The 22,726-nt window shown below is 56.5% G+C and overlaps 1 protein-coding gene across 1 annotated transcript; it reads left to right on the top strand.

Moving 5' to 3' along the window:
* Positions 1-12,024: 12,024 nt before the first annotated feature.
* Positions 12,025-22,460, top strand: ALX3 (ALX homeobox 3). Its single transcript, XM_027058389.2, has 4 exons — positions 12,025-12,379; positions 17,586-17,902; positions 20,834-20,962; positions 21,360-22,460. Exons 1-4 carry the CDS (start codon positions 12,103-12,105, stop codon positions 21,666-21,668), a joined length of 1,032 nt encoding a protein of 343 aa, XP_026914190.1. The 5' UTR covers positions 12,025-12,102; the 3' UTR covers positions 21,669-22,460.
* The last annotated feature ends 266 nt before the right edge of the window (positions 22,461-22,726 follow it).

Below are 22,726 nucleotides of genomic sequence, written 5' to 3'. Positions count from 1 at the left end.
GGCAAGTTTCCAGGGGCCCAACTCAAATCAGCAGACTTCACATTTAGAAAGAGGGGTTTCCCTAAAATCCCTTAGGGGTTTTGTGGAGCAGGGGGAAAGGGGGTTCAGGAGCAACAGGGTGTCTCTTCCCCGGGATGAGACTGTCCTGGCGGGGGAGCCGAGAGCCTCTCTCTTTGTCTCTTTTGGTCTCTCCTTGGGCTCTGGCTCTGTTCTCCCTAGTTCAAAATGGAATCAACCGCTTTGGGGACCAGATCACTAGGAAACCCACCAGAGCCCTCCAGCCCAGTCCGGAGACCCAGTGGAAACAGAAAGCTGTGTTTCCCTCCTCTCCCTCACTTCTTCTCTTTTTCTGCTTTGTCTCCATCATCCATTGCCCAACGTTCTCTTGATCTGAGATTTCCAAATCCAGTTTTGCAACACTCCAGGGAAACTCCAATTATCTCTGGGGCTTTGTGAAATGCTCAAGACGAAATAAGCTTCAATTAACTTTAATTATTTAACTGCAGGTTATGGACCTCTCGTTGGGCAGGAGAAAGCAGAGGACAATGTTGGTGAATCAGGCAAACCATCCCAGGGTGTCACAGCTCTCTGAAGGTGAGTAATGCCAGCTTCAGAAATTTCAGGGCTCGGGAAAGAATCCCGGACTCGGGCAAAGAAAATCAAGTCCCCGGGAGGTCAGGGCCTTAGTTTAGTAAGGTTTGGGGCCACGCAAGGCTCCCCACTCTCTTGCCAACCATCTCCAGCTAGGCGTTTGAAGGAGGAAAGGAGCGGGTTTCTCCCCCACTGCCCCATTCTACTTCCATCTAAAATTCTTCACTACAATGCAATTTACACTGAACACAGCAGTTCCTTCACTGTTTGAATTCAGACCACAACAGAATTTTTTTGCAAGAACTCCCCGGGAATTTGGGCTGAATGTAAACATACTATCTGTCACAGTTCTGCTCTTGTACAAGAGTAACTCACCCAGAAGTCTTGGAGAGCCCCTCACTCTTCCTCACACCCCAGATCCAGAAAACTGCCCTTCTCCTGAGCTCAGGGATGAGAGCCCCAAGAGGTGACCAGATGGCTGTGGCAGAGGGCAGCTCACTCTCGCGGCGTCTGACAGGAGCCCACATGTTTCCCGTACAGAGAACAAATCTGCCCCATTAAAGCGTTACTCCGTTGGGGAAAACACTGAGGCAATATTGGAAACATGCTGGGCCCACTGCGAGAGCCGGAAGGAGAGGCAGGTCTTCTATGGAAGGCAGTGAAGGCCAGTAGGCGAAACTAATCCCACTACGTCCACCCTCACTAGGCCAGGCAGATTGAGGGAGGGATTATTGACCAAAACATCTGCACGGGGCGAGCCTGATGGGGCTGGTGGTGCAGTTACAGAGAGCACATCAGGGGACAGACAGGGAAAGAAGGTGCTGGTGACTTGGGGGGCAGCTGAGGGAACCCAGCCCGGCTTCCTGGGCTTGGGGCCCAACTGGAGAGTCTACTTCCCAGAGCCTCAACTTTATGGCAAATAACTCCATGGTTGGAACAGCAACACTGCTGACCTAAGTAGCTTATTAACAAATGGAAAATATATAAACACATAACAACTGCCTCTAAGAAAAAATGTATTAACTGCCCCCCCATGTTATTTGCAAAATAAATAGCTGAGAACATATGGGTGAGGAGGGAAGTGGCTGTGTCCTAATTAGCTATATGCTCTTGGTAAAAGTTTCCTCTCTAGGCCTCCCTTCCCTTATTTTAAAATGAAGATGACAGCCTAGATCAGCGGTGCTCAATCTTTAGACTGAGTATCACCCAATGATATCGGTATCACCCAGAAAAAAGTATTAAAGTTTTCTGGGCCCCACCCCCAAGACTTTCTGGCTTGGTAGGTCTGGGGTAGGACCAGTGATCTGCCTTTCTAACAAGTTCCTTGATGCTGCCGCTGTTGCTGGCCTGAGGCCCATCCTTTGAGAACCTTTGGACTAGATGATGTTCAGGTGATGCCCTTCCAGGTCTAGCATTCTATGCCCCTGTATTTCCCCCTCACCCCCTGAAGTGTTTGGAACCAAATATGAGAGGCTTGATGTTTCTATACTCAAGCTTGTAGCCCCTGTCATCAGTACAGAATAAATCTTTCAACTGGCCAACATGGGCCGACCATCCTGCTCCCCGAGGGATTCCTGACCCCTCAGTGCACGTATTCCAGTCTGAATTAACCCCAGCTGGCTGACTGCGGGGGCCTGAATCTCCAACAGTGGCTAACGCTGGTTTCCCTTTGTACCAAGCAAGGCTGGGCCTAATCCTAACTAAATCCCGAGCAGGCCTGTTGTGTAGAGGGCTGCCTTCAGAGGGATTGGCAGGAGCCCAGGGTACATCTCCAGGCCCCTCGATGTAGCCTAGTGTCTGCCAAACATTTGCCCCAACACACACACACGCACACGCACACACTTGGCCACACGCAGAACCCCCGGTCGTCAGGAGAACTAGTTTTACTTTGATGTACCTCTCGCTGCACATTTGTTTCAGCTCCTCTCCTGGAGCCACAGCCTTATTTATCTTCTTGGCATGGGTTCTTAGAATACTTCCATTCAGGCAGCAGCAAAATCACTCAGCTCCACTGTTTTATGAAGTTTATCAAACAGCAAAATATCCGGTCTCTTTGTCCAATGGATCTGGTGTGAATGTGCCTACAGAGCTGCTTTTCCCCAGACGTCCCGGGGTCTGTGTGTGGTTACAGATACCCTCCCCTGTATGCACCCCACCAAATCCAGGGCTTGCCTGCTTCGGCTGCAAGGCCCCCCACCCCGCCCCCCTGCAAAGCAGATGCAGGCTTTGAGGCTTCTCCCAAATCGGGAGACCCAGCTACACATACTCCACACATGCACACGCCATGTTCACACCCCGCTGACAGAGCCCGAGACTCCCACAGCAGACCGGCAACCCCTGGTACCCCCACCGCAGAGCCCTGGCCTGGCGCAGCACCCCCACCCCCAAAGGCAAGAGCTGCTTCTGCGACCATCACTGTCCTCTCAATCCCAAGGTTTGGGACCTCTGTGGAGAGAGCCATCTTCCCTGCAGCTCAGGGCTCAGGCTCTGCCCACCCATTTAAAGGGACCAAGTGTTGGACAGTCTACACAGGTCAGTTCAGAACAGCTGCAGGCCTGGTTTTCTCCAGCGTTCCTCATCCAGCACCCAAAGCATCCTGCTTGTTTCCCAGGAATCATGCTAACCCCAGGGCTGGGCTCTCTACCTCTCCGCCTCCACTCCCTCCGGAGGCTTCCCAGCCAGGCCCCATACTCCCTGAGGGGCAAGAGAGCCAGCTCTCAGCCCTGCTTTCACTCAGAATCTGGTATGCCCAGTGCTGGCACCAGAATGGCAGTGATCACAGGATTCCAGAGCCTGGCAAGTCCACTTGGAGCCTTCCTCCCTCTGCCCCAAAGTCCAGAGAGTAGCCCTGACTTCGCAGCTGGCAATGCATACTGAGTGAAGGACCCCTTTCTGGATGGACATCTGCCTCAGAGGTTCAAAATGTCCCCTGAAGGCATATCCCTGTGCCCTGTCTCTGCAGCGCCCATTCTCTGGGCTGCTGGTCATCCATACACCACAACCCCCACCCCCCCACCATGGCAATCAGTCTGTCACTTCTTCCGACTAAATATCTCTTCCTTCCAACCATCCCTCATCATTCCCTCAGCCACACCCTAGGTTCAGGCTTTAGTCACGTCATCCAGGACCACTCTCTTACACACTGACTGTGTCCCCTTCTTCCATATCCCCTGGCTACCTGGGGCAAGTGACTCTCTCTGTGCTCTAGTTTCCTCATCTTTAAAATGGAGATAATGGCGGTGGGGCACCTGGGTAGCTCATTGGTTAAGCATCCTACTTCGACTCAGTCTGCTACAGTTTGCGATTTCGATCTTCGAGAGTTCAAGCCCCACATCAGGCTTGCTGCTGTCAGCATGGAGCCCGCTTCATATCCTCTGTCCCTCTCTCTCTCTCTGCCCCTCCCTCACTTGCACGCTCTCTCTCTCTCTCCCAAAAATAAATAAACATTAAAAAACCATATATGTGTGTGTGTGTGTGTGTGTGTGTGTGTGTGTGTGTGTGTCTAGGCTCAGCCTTGGTCACTTGACCACTTGACCTAGGTAGGCTCAGCAACTACCCTCCTCTCCATCTGTCCATATTTTGCTGACCCTTCACATCTTCTCAGACCACAGCTCAGACATCTCCAAGGACTCTCTGCAAGGGGCAACGGCCCTCTGCTTTGGTCCCCAGGGCTGTGCATCTGGGAGTCCAGCGATGGGTGCTGATATGCTCATGACCACCCGGCGGTTGTCTTCTCCACCTGGAGGGGACTTAGCATACACCATGCCTTCCTGCCTGCGTTTGTTCCTCAGCAACGGCGGCCTGTCTCACACTTAGCAAACATTCTCATTTCACTGGGCAATTGTTCACATGTCCACATCTTGTCTCCCCAGGAGGAAACAAAGTCTAGTAAGAAGGATCCACCCAGAATTTGGAATGGGGGTGCTAAAAATGCACCCCCACCCCAATTTCTGCCCAGCACCATCTCTGCCCCACCCAAGGCTCAGATTCACTGAATGGCTGGGGCGAAAGCACAGCTCACATCCCCCAAGTCTGTCTGAAAAGACTCAAGGCGGCACGGTGCAAGCTGATCAGGCTGCCCGCCTGGAGGTCCATCCTGGTTCCACGTTTAGGAAGTATATGACACCCTGGATGACTTACTTCTCGGAGTTCTGTGTTATCATCTGTGAAGCAGAAATAATAACATCTACCTCCTGGGTGGGTTGTATGCCGTTTTAAAAAGTGGCGTGCCTAGTTCAGGCTGAACTCAGAGTGGGCTCTCAACACAGCCCCCCTCCCGATCCCCCGTCACTCAGTTCAAGGCCTAAGGCCAGGGTTCCCTTTGCTAAGCTGACAGCAATGCATATAGCGGACTGTAGTATCCTGCTCAGGGAAAAGGTGAGTTGGCTTCCTTCCTCCACCCACATGGGTGAAGAGCCCCCGTGGAGCCCCGAGATCAGCTCGCTGTACTAAGGGAGCCCCTAGGAGTTCGTGTGCTGTGACCACTGAACACTCAGGGTACGGAAAAAAACAGGGCACACCTGTCCCCATTTCCGTACCTCCCCGGTCTTCCTCAAGACAGGCAGTGAGTGTGGCTCTCACCGGCCACCGGGCTTTGCCGCTCACCTGCCAGCCTCCTCATCCTGCCCCTTCAGGGACTCTTCTGAACTCATCAGTACAGCCAGTCTTTCTGAGCCAACATTTGGCATTAGAGCCTCTGGAGTCAGGCGCCTTGAGTGTGAATAGCTGCAGTACTTTGCAGCAGTGGGATACGGGCAGCTTTCTGAGCCCAGTCTGGGTAGCCGATCTCCACAACGGCCCCATGCTTGTGAGATCCCCTCCCACACTAAATCGGAACTGAGAAGAACTGTGTGGCCGGCACAATATGGCCACAGTAATGGTGTGTAAGTTCAGAGGCCAGGTCATAAACGGCACTGCACCTTCCACCGTGGTCTCTTGGATCATTCGCTGCGGGGGAAGCCAGCCGCCCCGCCGTGAGGACACCCAAGCAGCCAGATGGAAAGGTCCACATGGGGAGGAACTGAGGCCTCCCATCAACAGCCAACATCAACTATGTGAGCGAACCGCCTTGGAAATCAATGCTCCAGCCCACATCAAGCCTTTAGAGAACTGCAGCCCCCCAAGGACACCACTCAGCCAAGCTGCTCCTGAATCCCTGGCCCACTGTCACTGACCATTGTTGCTTTAAGCCTACCAAGTGTTGGGGTGATGGGTTACTCAGTACTGGATGACTGACTACGGGGATATTAACGCCAACTTTGTAACAAGGTAAAGACAAAATGAGATGTTGTTTGCTTGGCACATTGTAGGTGTTCTGTAACTGGGGGATATTATTATTAATATTATTATTGTTATTGTTATTATTATTATTATTACTATTACCTGGCCCACTACCTCTCCTGCCCTGGTGACCCCAGAGGAGGCCAGGCAGAGGCCCTTTTAGCCTTGTCCACTTACTTTTCTCCCAGTCTCTCGTAAACTTCACTCTCTGCCTTCCTCCAGTGCAGGAGCAGGCAGCGGACTGGGGTGGATGTATATCTGTGGCAAGGTGGTGAGCACCTTCTGGAACTCTGGGGTGCACCCCGCTCACAGGGCTGAGGGTGTTCTGTGGTGTGTGTTTGCATTTCCTTTGAAGGGCCCCAAATGTGATAATTACATACTTGTTAGCCCTATAAAACAACAAATCTGGAATCTACACTCTGGAACCAATGGATTTCTTGCTGGAATGAGTTCAAGAGGTGCCCCAGCCAGCATTCCCGGTAAGAGCCAAAACTCTGCTACAAAAGGCCTCCCAGATTGCCACACTTGGCCTGCATCACGCAGCCCAGCTGCCCCTCCTCCAACCCTCCACCTCAGGGCGCCCAGCAAACAGATGCACTTGGTTCTTCTTCTTCTCCACTTTTTCTCCTCATGTTATTTACTACCTGCCTGCTGGGTGTGGGTCCTTATGCCCCCTGAAAGTCAGGGGACCGCTGGGCCACGGGGCTTGCTCCTCCTCATCTCCCACTTGCAAATCCGGTGCTTGAAGCTGGGCTTGGCATGAATGGATGCCCGTGGAACCGTCCTGCCCTCCCCCTGGAGTCTCTCGATTCAGGTGGACGCCTCTGCCTTTGTCTCTCTTCCTCCCACTTCAGCAGGGACTCTTCCTGCCCTGGCCCCAGCAATTCAACAAATCCAAGTTCCCCAAACTTGGCTTCCTCTTTCCCCTCCTCTGAGCCGTTTTCTCTGGATGCCTTCTCTCCCTGCCCCCTCCATACCTCTTCCCCTCCTAAGCCCCACTCAGTTTTCTACCTGGAAGTGCTCCCTGACCAGCTGCCCCCAGCCCAAGGCCGGGACAGGTGCCTGTCTCACGGCCACCATGGCCCCTGTGATCTACGTGCCCATTGCTCCGTGTCTCTCCTGCCAGCCCGGAAAAGCCGTGGGAGTAAGTGTTCTGTTCCCTGACTCAGTCCTCACTGTGCAGCCCCAATGTCTGGCACACGGCAGGCATTCAATAAATGCTGGATGAGGGGTGCCCGGGTGGCTCAGTGGGTTAAGCGTCCGACTTCAGCTCAGGTCATGATCTCGTGGTTCATGAGTTCGAGCCTCATGTCGGGCTCTGTGCTTACAGCTCAGGGCCTGGACCCTGCTTCGGATTCTGTGTCTCCCTCCCTCTCTCTGCCCCTGCCCCTCTTCTCAAAAATAAATAAACATTAAAAAAATTTTTAAATGCTGGATGAATGCATGAATGCACGATATTAATTGATCAAAGTATTCGAACTGCCAAGAAGTCCAAACCTGCCTCCTTCTGTTTTACACCAAGAATGAGTTCATAGAAAACTCTCCCACAAAATCACTTCTCCTGGTCTGAGCTGGCCCTTGCCACAGAACTCATTTACCTTCACACAAAGGCAGTTAGGCAGACATCAGGCCACACCAGGCACTCAGGACACATCCCAGACCTAGCTCCGCCTCTCTGTTCACTGCCCCCATCCCGACCTGACCCCAGGGAGGCGGGCAGAGAGCAAAAGCAGGGAAATATAGGTTCAGGGTGGAGTCGGGCTCAAGAAACATCTGTATAAACACTGTTTTGTTCATTCTGGTGAAGCTGGCCTACAAAATCCTATCCCTCTCCTTTTCCAGGAGAGCAACAGAGGTACCGGCAGGTTAAGTGACTCTCCCAGCAAAACAGATCAAATGAACGGAAGAGAAAAAATAGTTCCGTAACTCCCCAGAAACTTCACCCCACAGCACAGACTACAGCCTGGATGGTCAGAATCACAGCCCAGGATTCTGGGTATATCCACAGCCCAAAGCTTCCCACCCCCTTCCTTCTTTCTTTTAAAAATCATGGGTAAGGAGGAAGCACCGGATCTGAGGGTTTATTTACCATTCCTTAGCCTGACCTTCCAGGAAGAATGTCACTAATGAGAAACAATCTACTTAGGCTCCCAAACCCAGAATTTTCATAGGGATCAATTTAGGATTTCAGAGTCTAAACAAGACAAGGGTAATACCAACTATCTTCCCTTGGAAGAAAAAAATACAAAGCAACGGAGTTTTTCCTGTCTGGAAGGAAGTTTCGTATGCGGCAGATCTGGGTTTACATCTTTCCCGCTGTTCCGGCCCCTTTTGGATAGCCACTGGGGACAAAGGGAAGAGCGTTCGCCTTCATGTGGTGCAGGCTGAGGGTGGTCCAAAACCAAAGAAAGCAGTAGTTGGGACCGGCTCCCTAATTCAAGAACTGACCTTACAGGTGAGGCTGGAAGCTAGGAACTCTGCTCTCGAGCCCAGATCCCGTTCTAATTCACGTCCAAATGATGCTTGTGTCAGCTGTGGGGGAGACACTTCCATTCCAGCAAAGTGTGTGCCTCATGAAGGCGGGAGTCACGTCTGTATGGCAGGGCCAACAAATGCCCGTCACATAGTGAGTCCTCCTATTGAATGAATGAATGAAGGAAGGAATGAATGAAGGAATGAATGAATGAATGAATGAAACAATTAGCTAATGTAAAACAGCTGCATAGACATAGCCAGTAAGCATCATTTTTATTTTACTTTTTTAATGTTTATTTATTTATTTGGAGGGTGGGGGACAGAGAGAGAGAGAGAGAGAGAGAGAGAATCCCAGGCAGGCCCCTGGCTGTCAGCGCAGAGCCCAATGCGGGGTTCAAACTCACGAACCGTGAGATCATGATCTGAGTCAAAATCAAGAGTCGGGTGCTTAACCGACTAGCCACCCAGGCGCCCCAAATGACTCATTTTGATTTCAAAAGCAGTTTTTCTCAGCAGGTGGAAAGTTTTAGTTTTGGGGTGGTGGTTTTGTTGTTTTGAGTTTTTTCATGATAGGACCTAGAATGATCTGGATCATCCCATCAGCTCATCTCACTTAGTCCGTGGATAATACACTATTGTAACGGAACTGGTTATTATTAAGCAGCACAAAGGGGAAACTCGCAAATTCTCTTAAACCTCTGCCCCACATCTGGCTGTGTCAGTGGGTCGTAAAAACCTCTCAGGTGTTAGCCGCTGTGTTTCATTTGGTATCAGCTTAGCAGAAAACACCCTCCACCTACTATCCCAGCCACCACAGCTGGGTGAGGCATGTCTCAATAAACTGCCACTAGGTGATCAGGAAGGCAGTAGTGTGGCTCCACCTTGGGCCAACTCTGTCCCTGATCCACTCTGGCCTCAACTTCCTTTTCAGGAAAAAGTCCCAACCTTCCTCCAGGAAAAGGAGGGTGTGCACTGAATCATTTCAGATTTGTCATGTTGGCTGAAGAAGGACTGATGGTCAGAGTCAGGTGGGAGACCGTGGATCTGGGCATAAGTTCTGGTTCTGCCACTAAGTGGCTGTGTCCACTCTGGGCAAATGGCTCCTTCTGTGGCCTCAGGCTCTTCTCTGTAAAATGGGGATACTAGTTGTGCCTACTTCATGGAGTTGTTGTGAGAATTAAACAAACCGGTGTCTACAGGATACGTCAGACAGTGCCTGGCATGCTGCAAGATAAATCAGCTGTTGTTTTTATCTGTAAAATGAGGGCCCCTGTGTACTCCAGGATCTCTCAGCCCTCCTAACAGAAAAACTAAGTATCTCTAAGAGTGCCATTTTTTGTGTTTTCTATGCACCTCTGCCCCATCAAACTCTTTCCAGACCTCATACAGATAAGCGTTTGCACTAGTGGTTTAAAAGGGGAACAGGAAAGCTGTACCCTGTCTTGCATGACCCTAGGAAAAAAGCCTCTCAGTAGGGCAACTCTATCTACGCATCCAATCTGAATGTCCGCTGGGGCTTTCTGCTGCCTCAGTTCAACTGGCAGCATGGAAGTTGGTTCTGTTCAGAGAGTGGGGAATGGCAGGAGGGGCTTCTGCGCTTGGGCTGGGGTGTGAGTCCCTAGGTCTCTCTGATCGGCCCCAGCCTGTAGCCCATGCAGCCTGGGGCCAGGAGTCTTCCGCCAATTCAGTGATGGAACTCAGAACCCTGGGCTGCTGTTTCTGGGTATTGTAATGGTAATAATGATCTCGTTAATTAACACAGTTCATCACGTCCACCAAAACAGAAGTGCTTCTCAAAAATCCTTCGTCCATCCCGCAAGCATGGCCCATTTTTATGACAAGACACCTGAGGCTGAGAAAGGTTACCACCTGAGGCAAGACACTTGGCATTTAAGCCAAGCTGCCTTGTTTAAATTGCTGGTGATATTTTTCTTGCGTCCTACTCGCATCGCTCACAATAAGCTGCTTGATGATTTGTTGAACAGAAGCAGTGTCCTGAGTTGACGCTGACATCCTCCTAAAAAGTCAACAGTATCCACAGCCCTAGCCCCATAACTATTGAAAACCTTATTAGCGAGCAAAAGTGGTCAATGCAAATGGATTGCCCAGAGCTGCGATCCACTGGATCCTAGAGAATGGATCTTCCTGGTGAGGTCAGAGAGGAAGCTTAATTCTGAGCTGAGCCTCCCTCTTGGCTGGAAATACCAGCCCCAGGTGCTCCCATCCCACTGCCCCAGCCTCCAGTCTGTGATTAGGGGCCCTAATGGCCATAATGCCTCCAATGTGGTGTTTAAACCAATAAGGCTTCAGAGAAGTTACGGTATGTTTAATAATGGCTTAATGACTACTTGTGAGATGCAAGGCTTCTGGTTCCTGTTTGGCCTTGATTTACAGCCCAACTCTGGCTGAGGACAGCCAAGAAACCCCCTTTAAGCCCCCAGCGGAAGAGGGAGGTGTTCACACCAGACCTCTTGGATTCCTTTAAAAATTGAGAATTCAAATGAAATACAAATGATATTTGACTCCCCACCCCTCTCACTAGTCCCTGGAAGTATGAAAATAAAAAGCAGTGTAACCCAGACTTAGGAACCCTTCAATCCACACAAGCGAGCAGGGTTCCAGGGTCCTCAGGACTTTCTTCCCAGGTCTTAGGGTGGGGGTTGTTTCTCTTCTCAGAAATTCCAAGCTACTTACTTCGCTAGTCCTATGCTTCCTTTTGGCTGGGAGGCTCAACTTCTAGGACATGCCACCCTACCCTCACCTCCCTGCAAAATGGCAGGCCTGGGGCAGCAGGGCCCTGAGGTCTGGGCTACCTACCACCAGCCTTTCCCCAGTGGATCCCCAGGCACTTCCAGATCATTTGAGAGGTATCCACTCCATGCCTCCTGTTCAAACCCCAAACCCTCTAGGTACTCCTCCACCTGCTCCAAAGTCAACCTCTGCTGAACCCTGTCCCTTCTGGCCCTGTCTCCGCTTCTCAGACCCACCAGGAATACACAGAAAAGCTCTAAGGATTGACTCAATCCAGCCTCCAGAGTCAGATGAGGACACTAGTGACAGTTCAGGGTCCCAGAGCTAATTAATGATAGTGCCCAGGCCCAAGCTTCCCAGCCCCCTTTCCCGGAGTAGTGCTGTTTCCACACATATCTCTCAAGGGCTCCCGTCCCCGTGAGGAACAAGGAATCCCCAAGAGAGGTGTTTTTGCTGGAGGCAACGTTTTTCCAGCTCCTAGCAAAGGCTTGGGTTTAAGTCCCAGCCCAGCCCCTCCCCCACCCCGCCCTGATCCCAGGTTTCTGTCAGGAGCCCAGGCCTAAAAGTGTTCGCTGGGAGCGGAGGCTCTCGCCCCAGGTGCCTCAAGCCCCTAGGGGCAAGAGCCTCCAGGCAGGGTATCAGGACCGAGGTTGCTGCTCTGAGCGAGGGACTCACCAAGGTGTGCAGACAAAGCGGACCCCGCCGTCGAGAGAAGGTGGCTTCCTCCCTGTGCTCGAACTGCCTCCGAATACGGGGGCTGGGGTGAAGCAGGGGGCTCCCGGGCTCCGAGGGGTTAACCCGCGCGGGGCTGCACGTGACGGGGATGGTTCCAGCATTAAGTCAGAGGCGCGGCCCCCTCCCCTGTCCCCCGCCCCCCCGCGGCGCGCGCCGCTCCCGGGGGCTCCGCGCCCCCGAGCCCAGGTCCCTCCCCCTTGGCGGCCGCTCACAGGCCGCACCGGCAGCGCGAGGCCCGGAGCCCCGGCGGCCTGTGCGCCGGGAGCCGGCATGGACCCCGAGCGCTGCGCGCCTTTCGGCGTGGGGCCCGGGCCCGGCCCTTACGCGGCCTCGGGGGACGAGCCACCGGGCCCCCACGGGACCCCCGCCGGCGCGCCTCACCTGCACCCCGCGCCGCCCCGCGGCCCGCGCCTGACCCGTTTTCCGGCCTGCGGACCCCTGGAGCCCTACCTCCCAGAGCCGGCCAAGCCGCCCGCCAAGTACCTGCAGGACCTCGGGCCCGGCCCGGCGCTCAACGGCAGCCACTTCTACGAGGGCCCCGCGGAAGGTAACGCGCGGCGCGGGCGTAGCGCTCAGCCCCGACCCGCTCACCCACCCTTCCCCGGCCCGCCCGGGCCTCCCTGCTTCCCTCGCCCGCTCACCCAGCTCTCCACTGTTTTGACCCTCTAGCCCGTCGTCGCCACGGGTCCCTCACAAGGCCCACCGGCGCTGGTCCAGGCCGGGCAAAGCCAGCGCGGTGCGGGAGGCAGAGCCGCTCAAGCCTCCGGTGGCGGGAAAGGGGAGGGGGAGGTCGCTCGAGGGTGGAGCTGCGACGGCCCCCGGCCCAGTCGGGCCCGAAGGCGACCGGAGGCGGGAAAGAGAAATCCTGCTTGGCCGGAGTTGGCCTGGAACTGCCACTGACCCAGAAGCCGGGACCGGGCCCAGGGCCTGGGCCCCGCACTGAGCCCGTGGTCCCGATGCAGGGAGAGAAGATCGGTTTTTGTGTCTGGCGTCCGTTCGGGGTCCTGAGCTTGGGCCCCGACCTGAAGGGGCCAAGCAGGACACCAGGGGGCTGCGGCCTGGCCTCCACTGGCTTCTCCTCCCAGGCCGGGCCTCCGAAGGGAAGGCGCTGCCAGCGCGTTAGGTTTTGGGCGGCTCGGCCGCGGCTGTCCCCGGAGTGCCGGGGCCATTCTCGATACCGAATAACTGTGTTCTTATTTCTCAGACCAACCTGGCCTCCCCGTCGTTATGCACGGGGAGGGCCGCCCTTCTCGCAGTCTTGGGCTTCCTCGCACTGGATCGCCACCGCTGGGGCCGTCGAGAGTAGCCCGGCGGGCCTGTCCCCTGGGCTCCTCGGGCCCCGGGCCGGTGCCCCAAGCGCTGAGGCCAGATGGATGCAGAACGCGCCTGACCACCGGGGCCTGCAACGCGGGCCCGCAGCCCCGCCGACACCCGCTGCACCGACCTACCTGTAGGAGTCTGGGCGCCCGCCCATCTGCGCTGCCGCATCCCGCACCTTAGGCCCAGAGTTGAATCCTCTGAAGTCGGCCCCAATCCGCCTCCACCCCGCTGGCGCCTTGCGGGCCTCCACAGAGTGGTCAGGCAGCTCAGGCCTTCGCTCAGCCGGGGCAATGGGAATGTGTAGGGGAGGGCGGGGAGGTGTGTGGGGGTCAGCGGAGGAAATGAGCGAGTCAGCGGAGCTCCGTGTCTGTGCCCTTTGAAAGAGGCTCTCCTGATAAAAACCACAGTTGGGACTTAATGAGAAGCAGTTGGCCTGGCTCCTCTGATCCCAGCCAGACGGCGGCGGCCGCGCAGCTTCATGAGCACCGCCGGGGACAGGTACCCGGCCTGGCTGGGCGCGCGCGCGTTGGGGCGAGACCCACCCCGCGGGCCCGCGTCCCTGCTGGGCGCACCGGGTCCCTCACGCACCGCGGGGAAGCCAGGACGGGCAAAGTGCAGAGAGCGCTGGAGCTGAATGAGCGACGGGTCGTGGAGGGACCAGCCCAGCGACGGCGAGGGTGTCAACAACGAAATGCGTGGAAGTAAACCCGAAGAGTGTTAACAACAACCAAAAAGAGGGAACACTGAACAAAACAACGGAGGAGAGAGGCGAGAAGGAGAGGTCAACGAATGTCGGCAAGCAAGACAGAACATTAGGAAATACACGGAGAGCGAACAGAAAAAGAAGAAAGAGCAAGCGGAGGATCCAACGATCGAACGAAGCGGGTACATGGAGGAGGGAAAGGACAAAAAAGAGTAGAAGCAGGAAAAAAATGAAAGGAAAATAAAGGACATCCTAAAAGAGCAGCAAACAGCAAAATGAGATCAAGTGGGAGAAGAAAATTGACGATTCGAGTTGAGCGGACGACAGGCCAAACGAAAAACAGGCGCAGCGGGTGCGAGCCGAGCCTGGGACCTGGGCCGCCGCTCGCCTCCCGGGTGCCCAGGGCCGAAACTCGGCGGGCGCGGGCGGCTCGCGTCCCTGCGGGGGAGCGGGGCTGCTGGGGAGGGACAGCCGCGGGGGACTAGGGCCACACGGTCTACGAGGTAGGAAGTGGTGGCAATAGGGGAACACACCTTATTTCCCAGCCTCTAACTTGACGGGCTGCGAGCGTTTCCAGCTCAGTCCAGTGAGCGCGCAGCTGCGCTCCATCTGCGGCGCGATCTTTGCCGAGGCCGGGCAGTCGCGCGCTCCAGAGTCTGGCGCTTCTCTCCCGCTCTTTGCGGCACCCTTGGCGGAGAGCGCCCAGCCCTGCCCTAGACCCCGGCCGCGTACTGGCGGTGCCAGCCACCCTTGGAGTCCGGTGCGCGAGGCTGCTCACAGGGCCGGAGCAGTGCCCGGCCGTTCCTTCCTGCTCCGCCGGGGCCGCCCGGGCCGCCCCTGGCTCGGCTCTCTGACCTGGGAACCACCGACTCGGAGGCCCCGAGCCGGGTAACTGGAGGGCCGCGCTCATCGGCCCGACTGCAGACCTCGAGGATTCCCAATCACTGGCCCTCGGCTGAGGCCCCTACGCCAAAGCTGGAAATTCTAGGGAGAGCGCCAAGGCCCCGCTAGAGTCCGGCGCACGGCGTTCTTGTCCATAACGGTTTCGGGTTATCAGCCGGAGCTTCGAGAGGCCAGGCCTTGGCGAGCTCTGCGGATCGCGTGGGAAACGGCGCGGGCGCCGGCTCGGAGGAAGGCTCCCACGGAAGCTGAAAGCCGGATGGTTGGCCGTGCGGCCTCAGGGGACGCTCTCTGAGGGGGCAGCGGGGCTCCCGGTTGGCGTCCCAAGCGGTACTGCTCCCGAGCTGCTGCCCTGGCTTTGAGACAGCCTCTAGCAGGGGCTCTGGCGGCCCCCGGGGTGGGGGAGAGCAGCGGGTGTGAGAGCAGAGTCAGGGACGCAGCACCGTGGCTGCCTCAGAGGTTTCCGTCTGGGCTCCGGTCTTTCAGGCCCGACAGACTTCTGCTGTGGTGCTATGGTCTTGCAGGCTGTGGACACCCTGGTGCTGAGCCCCAGGATGGATACCAGTCTCCACCATGAGCACTCCCCCTCAACCACACGGTGTCCCCACCAGGTGCAAGTGAATCCTATACACAGCCTGCACACACCTTGCAAGTGCTGGGCGCTGTGGGGTGCATGCACCCTTCTCTTTACAAGCTCAGATGCAAACTGCTGGCTTGCCTAACTACTCTGCCTTTCCTTCCTTTCCTCCACCGCTGCCCTTCATTGATCCCACCTGCACCAGAGCACTGGGCTTTGCTCTTCTATGAGGTGTGCCCCTGTTCCCCCAAAGAGGGAGGAATGCCTGCTTTTCCCTGGAGCCCTCCAGGCAGATGGAGGTTTCAGGGCAATGGCAACAGGGACGGGAGAAGTGCTCCCATCCCTTGGGAGGGCTGTAGAATGGGCAGGCATGGGAGGCCAGCAGAGGCCAGCAGGCTTGGCCCCCTCTTCTGGTGGCTATTCTGAAAAGTCCTGCTGCCCGTTGTCTCTCTTGCTCTGGCAGCTCAGAGCCCAGAGCTAGTCCCTTCCTCTGGGCAGATCCTGTTAGGACAGCCACCGAAGGCTCAAGGGCCGGATCAGCAGGCCTCAGAGCTTTGGGGGGCCCTCTACAGTGACATCGGTGCTCCCCTGACCCCCATCCCTGAGCCACTCTCAGCCTTTTTTGCCTGGAGTCCAGCAGTGCCTCCCTCAGAACCCAGGACTCCCAAGACTCTACTTCTCAAAGATGTTGTATGTGGGGTGCCCTCGAAAATTTTAGTCTCCCAGTCTCCCTGACCATTCAGTTATTTGGTTCGGTTCCCATGAGTCCTTATTCCTCAGCTGCTACCAGTGCACCTCCCTCTAGAACCAAAACATGTTGGCTAAGAATGGAAGTCAGTGGCTGGTGCCCTTTCTTCCCTATGCTCCACTTGAGTTGTGACCTGGCGCCTAGGCTTTTGCCGTGCACAGCCCCCGGGGGGCAGGCTCTCACAAGATGGAGCTTACTGCCCAGCCTGGCTGGTCCAGGCAGGTCACCCACCACCTTCCAGCTGAGGGGGACCTTGCCCAACTTGTCCTCCGTAATGCAGCCAGGGAGCCAGAACCTGAAAATCCCATCTCTCTGGTCCCCTCCTTCCCTGATGACAGCTGTGATCCCGACACCAAGTCCCAAGGAAGAAACTGCCTCTTGGTGCCAGCTTGCTGGGCCTGCTAGGGCCCAGGCCCCTGCCGGGGATGGGCCAGGGCCAGGGCAGGGCTGCGTGAGTCAGTGGGGCGTCTTTGTGGTGGGAGCTCCTGGGAGGACTGTCGAGGAGAGATTTCATGGCAGCGCTGCTGGGGGGCCTCTCCAGAGGAGAGGGCGGAGCATCAGCAGTGACCTATTTTTCATCATGCCCCGGGGTTGTGACAGAGCTCCAAGCTTCCTGAGGGCTAGCATGTCAGAGTGGGGCTGCTGGCAGCTGGGCCCAGCTGCAGCCAAGACCCCCCACCCCGCTGCTTGCTAATCAAGGGCAATGGGGGAGCCATCAGAAACTGTGCTGAGAAGGGAGGGGGCAGACAATAACCAGAATGATGGGGTTGGGGGCTGGATGCTGTTTTGACGCTGGTCCGCTGTCTCTCCTTCTCTGAGCATAGCCTGTCTCCTGCCTCTCTAACGCTGCAGCTCGAGTCCTTGCCCAAACATCACAGTTTTCAGAGGCATGAGACAATCTTTTTGGAAGCATCTTTATCCCATCTTGCCCTTCATACCCCAGGGCCGGGATTGTCCTGAGACTCGGGGTCCAGAGAATGAGGCACAGCCAGACCAGCCAACAGTGATCTGAGTGCCCCTGTCCATTGCCTGCCTGGACCTGGGACCCGATGCATGGGCGTGAGGTCCTGGGAACCAAGGCCCACAGTCAGGGACAAGGAGGCACTTCCTGGCAGGGGCGGGAGATGTCAAACACCCCATCCTCGCCCCCTCCTCCCGCCCCTGCGCCTCTGTGCTGGGCCCTGCCACGGCGCCAATCCTGGCACCTCCACACCCTGTGGGATGCACCACCACAAAGCACTTCCCTGAAATGAACCCTCCTCCGGCCCCAGCAGATCCGCCCAGACCACAGAGCACATGGTTCCCTAGGGCCCCCTCCCCAGCTGGAGGCTCAGCAAGCAGGCCTCCGAATGCCAGGCTCCCATGGAGGGTGGCTGCTGGGACAAGGGAAGAGAAAGGAAGGGGGAGGCGGGGACTGAAGCGTCAACGTTCTTCCCCCTCCCCCAGTCCACCCACAAAACCTCCTGGTTCGGTTTCCATCCTCCTTTTTGTGTTTTCCATTGCAGCTGAGGAGAAGGCCTCCAAAGCTGCCAGCTTCCCCCAGCTGCCCTTGGACTGCCGAGGGGGCCCCAGGGACGGGCCCTCTAACTTGCAAGGCTCCCCAGGCCCTTGTCTGGCCAGCTTGCGTGTCCCTCTGTCCCCGGGACTCCCTGACTCCATGGAGTTGGCCAAGAACAAGAGCAAGAAACGCCGTAACCGCACGACCTTCAGCACATTCCAGCTGGAGGAGCTGGAGAAAGTCTTCCAGAAAACCCACTACCCTGATGTGTATGCCCGGGAGCAGCTGGCTCTGCGCACGGACCTAACCGAGGCCCGGGTACAGGTGAGGGCGCTCCGGACATGGGCCTCTCTGGCCGCCTCTACCACCCCGACCACGGGCCCGGCCACGGGAGAGGTGGGCACTAGTGCCACACAGAGCTGCCTTTCCCAGGTGCCTGCCCCCAGCCTGCCTGCCCGCCCTGGGCTCCCCCTCCATGCCCAGCTCTGCTGCAGCCACAGGCTTGCAGTCCAAGTTGAGGCTAGGCCTCATGGGAGTGGTAGCCTCTTGGAGCCCAAAGACCTGTCTGGGAGTCCTAGCTCTGCCATTTTCTAGCTGACCAGGTGACTGGGGGCATGCCATTGGATCGCTCAGCCTCACTTTCCCTACTTAGGGAGTCTTTGAGGACCACAGATGTGACAGCATTTTGGAAGCCACGAAATGCTGAACACATATCAGGGCTGCTCCTGAGGTAGCTGCTCAGAGTCGGAGGGTCCCCACTGGGCGGGGGGCGTCTCAGGCTCCATGATGCTCAAAGCCATCTTGAGCCGGCGACCGTCAGTCCTGCCAGCTCCCAGACCCTGGCTGGGACAGCCTGGCCAGGGACTCTTCCCCACCCCACAGACTCCCCAGCAGAGATCAGGCCCCATGGCTTCCTGGATGGGGCTGTGGCCAGCTTCAAGTGGGGGGGGGGGGCAGGGTGAGGAGATGGAGGGATGCTGGGAAGGGAACAGGGGAAAGGGAGAAGGGAAGCCCATGTCCAAGACATGTCAGAAGTGGGAAAGAACATGAAGGCAGACAGCAGGGGGTGGGAGTGGGAAAGGAGGCTTCAGTCGAAGCCTGGCCCAAGAGGAAGATGGTGGTTGTTGCCTTGTTTTGAACTGGCATGATGCATGACAGGCTCCCCGAAACCAAGCAGGAGGCACTGGGAGAGGAGTGGGACTCGGGCTTCTCGGGAGAGGTGAGGAGGTCACCTCTAGGCGGAGGACATTCTCTCTCCCACCACAGGGGAGACTCCATAGGGACAAAGCTCACGCCTAGCACACCCTGTATGGAGCCTCTCAGGACACTCTGTCTGAAGGTACTGGGGCAGGGGCCTGCTCTGGAAGAATGTGGGGGCTCGCAGGCCAGTCCACAGAGAGGCCAGCTGCCACCTGGCTGAGAAGGCCCTACAGCTGGATTCCGTGTAGGACCAGAGGGGCTTGGGCTGTTTCCCCTTCTCTGCTGGGTCCTCCTGCTTCCGCTTTCCTCCCGAAACAGACTTTTAGGACGGTCCTCCCAGGGTTCCCCAGGCCCTGAGGCCGTCAGGATGAGAGACCAAACATTCACAAGAGCCCATGAGATTCCATGAGCCGGGGACGTCCAGGGCATTGAGTCTCGGGTGCCTCAGCAAGCCTCTAGGGTAGGGTCTGCATAGCTGTTGCTGTGGAACTGCCGTGGAGAAGTGGAGCGCACCCTCCTGCTCCTCTTCCAGGACTCTTCAACCCTGAAGGGGTCGCATGGGTGGCCACAGGCTCCCAGACCTAGTCCCAAAGAGTCCCGAGGGCTGAGGCCCTAGAGTAGGGCTCTTTTCTCTGACGGGAACGTGGCATCTACCCGTAGGCCCTGCCCCATGGACAGCAACAAATGACCACCCAGGACAATGCAGAGGGCACAGCCAGAGTGCAAGTGGACGTCTACGGTGGGGACTCTAGAGATAACGGCATGATGGGGAAGAGTTCCCAGTAAAGCAATCAGCTCACCAGCTCGACTCCTTCAGCTGCCTGCAGGGGAGGGAGAGTAGAGAAAGAGAGGCCGGGCAGCTGGGCGGCTGGGATGGTGTGTCCCTGACCTTGCCTCAGGTCTCCTCTGGGATCTCTGTATCTGGGGGTTAGGGGGCTGGGGGTATGCCGAGCTTTTGAACTGTCGTGGCTTTGCCCGCCTGCACGAATAGGAGTGTGAAGGGATCATGGGGGGAGTGTGAGGGGCTGGGGTGGGGTTGCATTCACACGTATACACACACACACACACACACACACACACACACACACACACACACACAGCTTCTCTCGTTTGGTTCCCAGCTAGATCCCTGAAAAGCAAGAGGATGGCTTGGTTTCGTTTTGATATTGCCGACATCTAGCCCGGGGCCTGACACACAAATGTTTAGTGATAGAAATACAAAATGTACGCACTGGTACACGTAAACATAATGGTCATACGGCATATGCCCAACGGCAGCTTCGTCACAGATATGTACACAGATGTGCACAGCACACAGGCTCCCCTGACCTGCCAAGAGCTCGCAAATAAGCAGGAGATGCAGATTACAAAATGGATAATGGCAATAGGGTGTGGTAAGTATGAGAGAGATGCCAGAGCACCACACCACACAGGTCCAGGGGAGATGTACGTGTGTGTTTGTGGCAGAAGAGTGGCGGGGGCAGGGGATGGGCAGCCCCGGCAGGGGAAGCCCGAGTGAAGATGGGGAGTAGCAAGGTAGCAGACTGTCTCAAAGGCAAGCTGGGGTGGGAGGCAACTAGGAAGAACCAAGTGTTACTGCCCAGCCAGAGATGTGGCTGTGGAGAGGGGCCGGGCTCTGGGCTGAGGATGAGAGGTGGGCAGACGGAAAGAAGAGGCAGGGTGGGGCTAGAGCCTGGGCACCGGTACGCCTCGGAAGTGCCCGGGCCTCTGAGGCCACACAGATCCCACAACACCCTGAGTGACACAACCCGGCTGGAGAACCAAGAGAGTGACTCAGCCTGGTGAGTGGGGGTGGGGGGTGGCCCAAGGGACCAGTAAGCCCCTTCTGAACTTGGGCCTGTTCTAGGCTCCATTCCAGGTTCTCCTGGCCCTGAGAACAACATGGATTTAGAAGTTCCCGCAGCTCAAGATCCCCCAGGCAGGAGCCAGCGCCCCACCCTGCAGGAGGACACACACCCTCAGCTCTCTCCCCAGCAGGCTCTGTTCCTCGGGACTGCTTTGTCACTCTCTCCGCCTCGCCCCTCTGTCCCCCAGGTCTGGTTCCAGAACCGCAGAGCGAAGTGGCGGAAGCGAGAGCGATATGGGAAGATCCAGGAGGGGCGGAACCCCTTCCCGTCTCCCTATGACATCTCTGTGTTGCCCCGAGCAGACAGCCACCCCCCGGTGAGACCCCTCTTCCCCTGAGGCAGGGCCTGGGCCTGGCCAAGTCCCGTGGGGGTAGCTCCGGCCCCAGGGAGACCTGAAGCAGCATTAGGGTTTTGTGTGACCGTGGGTAAAGCACTTCTGCTCTGCAAAATGGGGCTCTTCTGTCTCGTGAGTGGGGCATGCAGAGCAGCTGGCACGAAGGAAGCACTGGAGAAAGCCTCATCTGGAGGAGCCGCGCCAGGGGTCTCCTGAGTATGCTGTTTCGAGTGTTGGGGGTAGGAGGGAGCAGATTCTAGACCTGGGCCAAGTGGAGGTTTCCTGGTAGGTTTCTGGAGCCCCAGGAGCAAAGACAGAACCCTTAGGTGAGGGTGGCAGCCCCTGGGTTACTAACTCATGGGCCTCCTTCTCTTTTCAGCTGCAGAACTCCCTGTGGCCCAGTCCAGGGTCTGGGAGCCCCGCGGGACCCTGCCTCGTGTCTCCGGAGGGCATGCCCTCCCCGTGCATGTCTCCATACTCCCACACTCATGGGAATGTGGCCGGCTTCATGGGGGTGCCAGCCTCCCCCGGAGCCCATCCTGGCATCTACTCCATCCACGGCTTTTCCCCTGCCCTGGGGGCCCACAGCTTTGAGTCTTCCCCAGATGGCGACTATAAGTCTCCAAGCCTCATCTCGCTCAGGGTGAAATCCAAGGAGCCACCCAGCCTACTGAACTGGACCACGTGATTGGTTGCATGGACATACAGACTAAGCTGCCCATCCCCTTTTCTGTTCCCAGCTGCTCCCACCCCACCCCAGCCTGGATGTCAGAGAGGACACACCTCTGCCTCCAAACCCCAGATGGTTCTCGGAGGCCCAGGCAGAGCAGCTGGGATTCTCAGCCTCCCGCAGGGAATAAGCTAGAGTTTTTTTGTTTGTTTGTTTTTTTCTTAGAATAAGGTGGAGCTGCCCAGGAGAAAGTGGGGTTCAAAGCAGGTAGGATTCTTCCTATTACACATTAGGTCCCTTCATCCAACTCTGGGCTGGAGGAAGACACTGCCCTGCTTCCTTCAGATGTTGTCCAAATTTAACTGTCATCCCTCCAGCTGAAATGGCTGAATTGGCTCCTCATTCAGGGAACACCGTAAAATAAAAGGAGGAGGATGCTGGTTGAACCAGAAGAAGCTCTTTGTGACTTAGGGGAAACCAGTCTTGCATGACCATCTAGGGCCAGCCTTACTTCCCCCTCCCGCCACCAGGGGGCGAGCGCTCAGCGTCTGGAGCTCACGAGGGCCTAGAAGCCAGCAGTCCAGTCGGTGTAAACGGTGCCCGCAGCCTCTGCTCTAGCCATCCCTCATCCCTTGCTCTGGCCCTGTGCCCCTCCCCCAACACGCCATGGAGTCCTCTTCCCCTCCAAGGGGATGGAAATTTGGATTCTCTTCTATGGAATCAGGCCAGAGCAGGCTTCCTTGGTTTACGCATTGGATGTTGGTAAGAATAAAACAGATTTCCACAGATTTGAAGCCCTTGAGATCTCAACCCAGACTTTGGTTAAAAAAAAAAAAAAAAAAAAAAAAAAAAAAAAGGCGTGCTGCCCAACATGATAATAAAGATGGCAAGTGTTTCCTAGACCAGGCGATTGTGCATCCTCAGGGTTTGGCACTCGGTCACGCTAGAGCTGGTCGGTGCCCAGGGTTCAGGCTCAGCCAGGCCCTCCTGAGGGGCCAGCAGGGATCCTGGGGGCTAGGGGAAGGTAGGCTGCAGCAGAGCCCCCAAGGCTGATACATGCCATGCCTGGCCCCGTC

This window comes from Acinonyx jubatus, chromosome C1, assembly GCF_027475565.1.
Source record: "Acinonyx jubatus isolate Ajub_Pintada_27869175 chromosome C1, VMU_Ajub_asm_v1.0, whole genome shotgun sequence".
Classification (NCBI taxonomy): Eukaryota; Metazoa; Chordata; class Mammalia; order Carnivora; family Felidae; genus Acinonyx; species Acinonyx jubatus.
Note: the sequence above shows the minus strand (reverse complement) of the source record. Positions and strands in the feature narration are given on the sequence as shown.

What these genes read in the sequence shown, in the direction of transcription:
- ALX3 (XM_027058389.2), top strand. Translation starts at nt 12,103, where the DNA reads ATGGACCCCGAGCGCTGCGCGCCTTTCGGCGTGGGGCCCGGGCCCGGC. An exon ending in CTACGAGGGCCCCGCGGAAG is followed by an intron (nt 12,380 to 17,585) that starts GTAACGCGCGGC and finishes TTTCCATTGCAG; the next exon opens with CTGAGGAGAAGGCCTCCAAA. An exon ending in GAGCAGACAGCCACCCCCCG is followed by an intron (nt 20,963 to 21,359) that starts GTGAGACCCCTC and finishes TTCTCTTTTCAG; the next exon opens with CTGCAGAACTCCCTGTGGCC.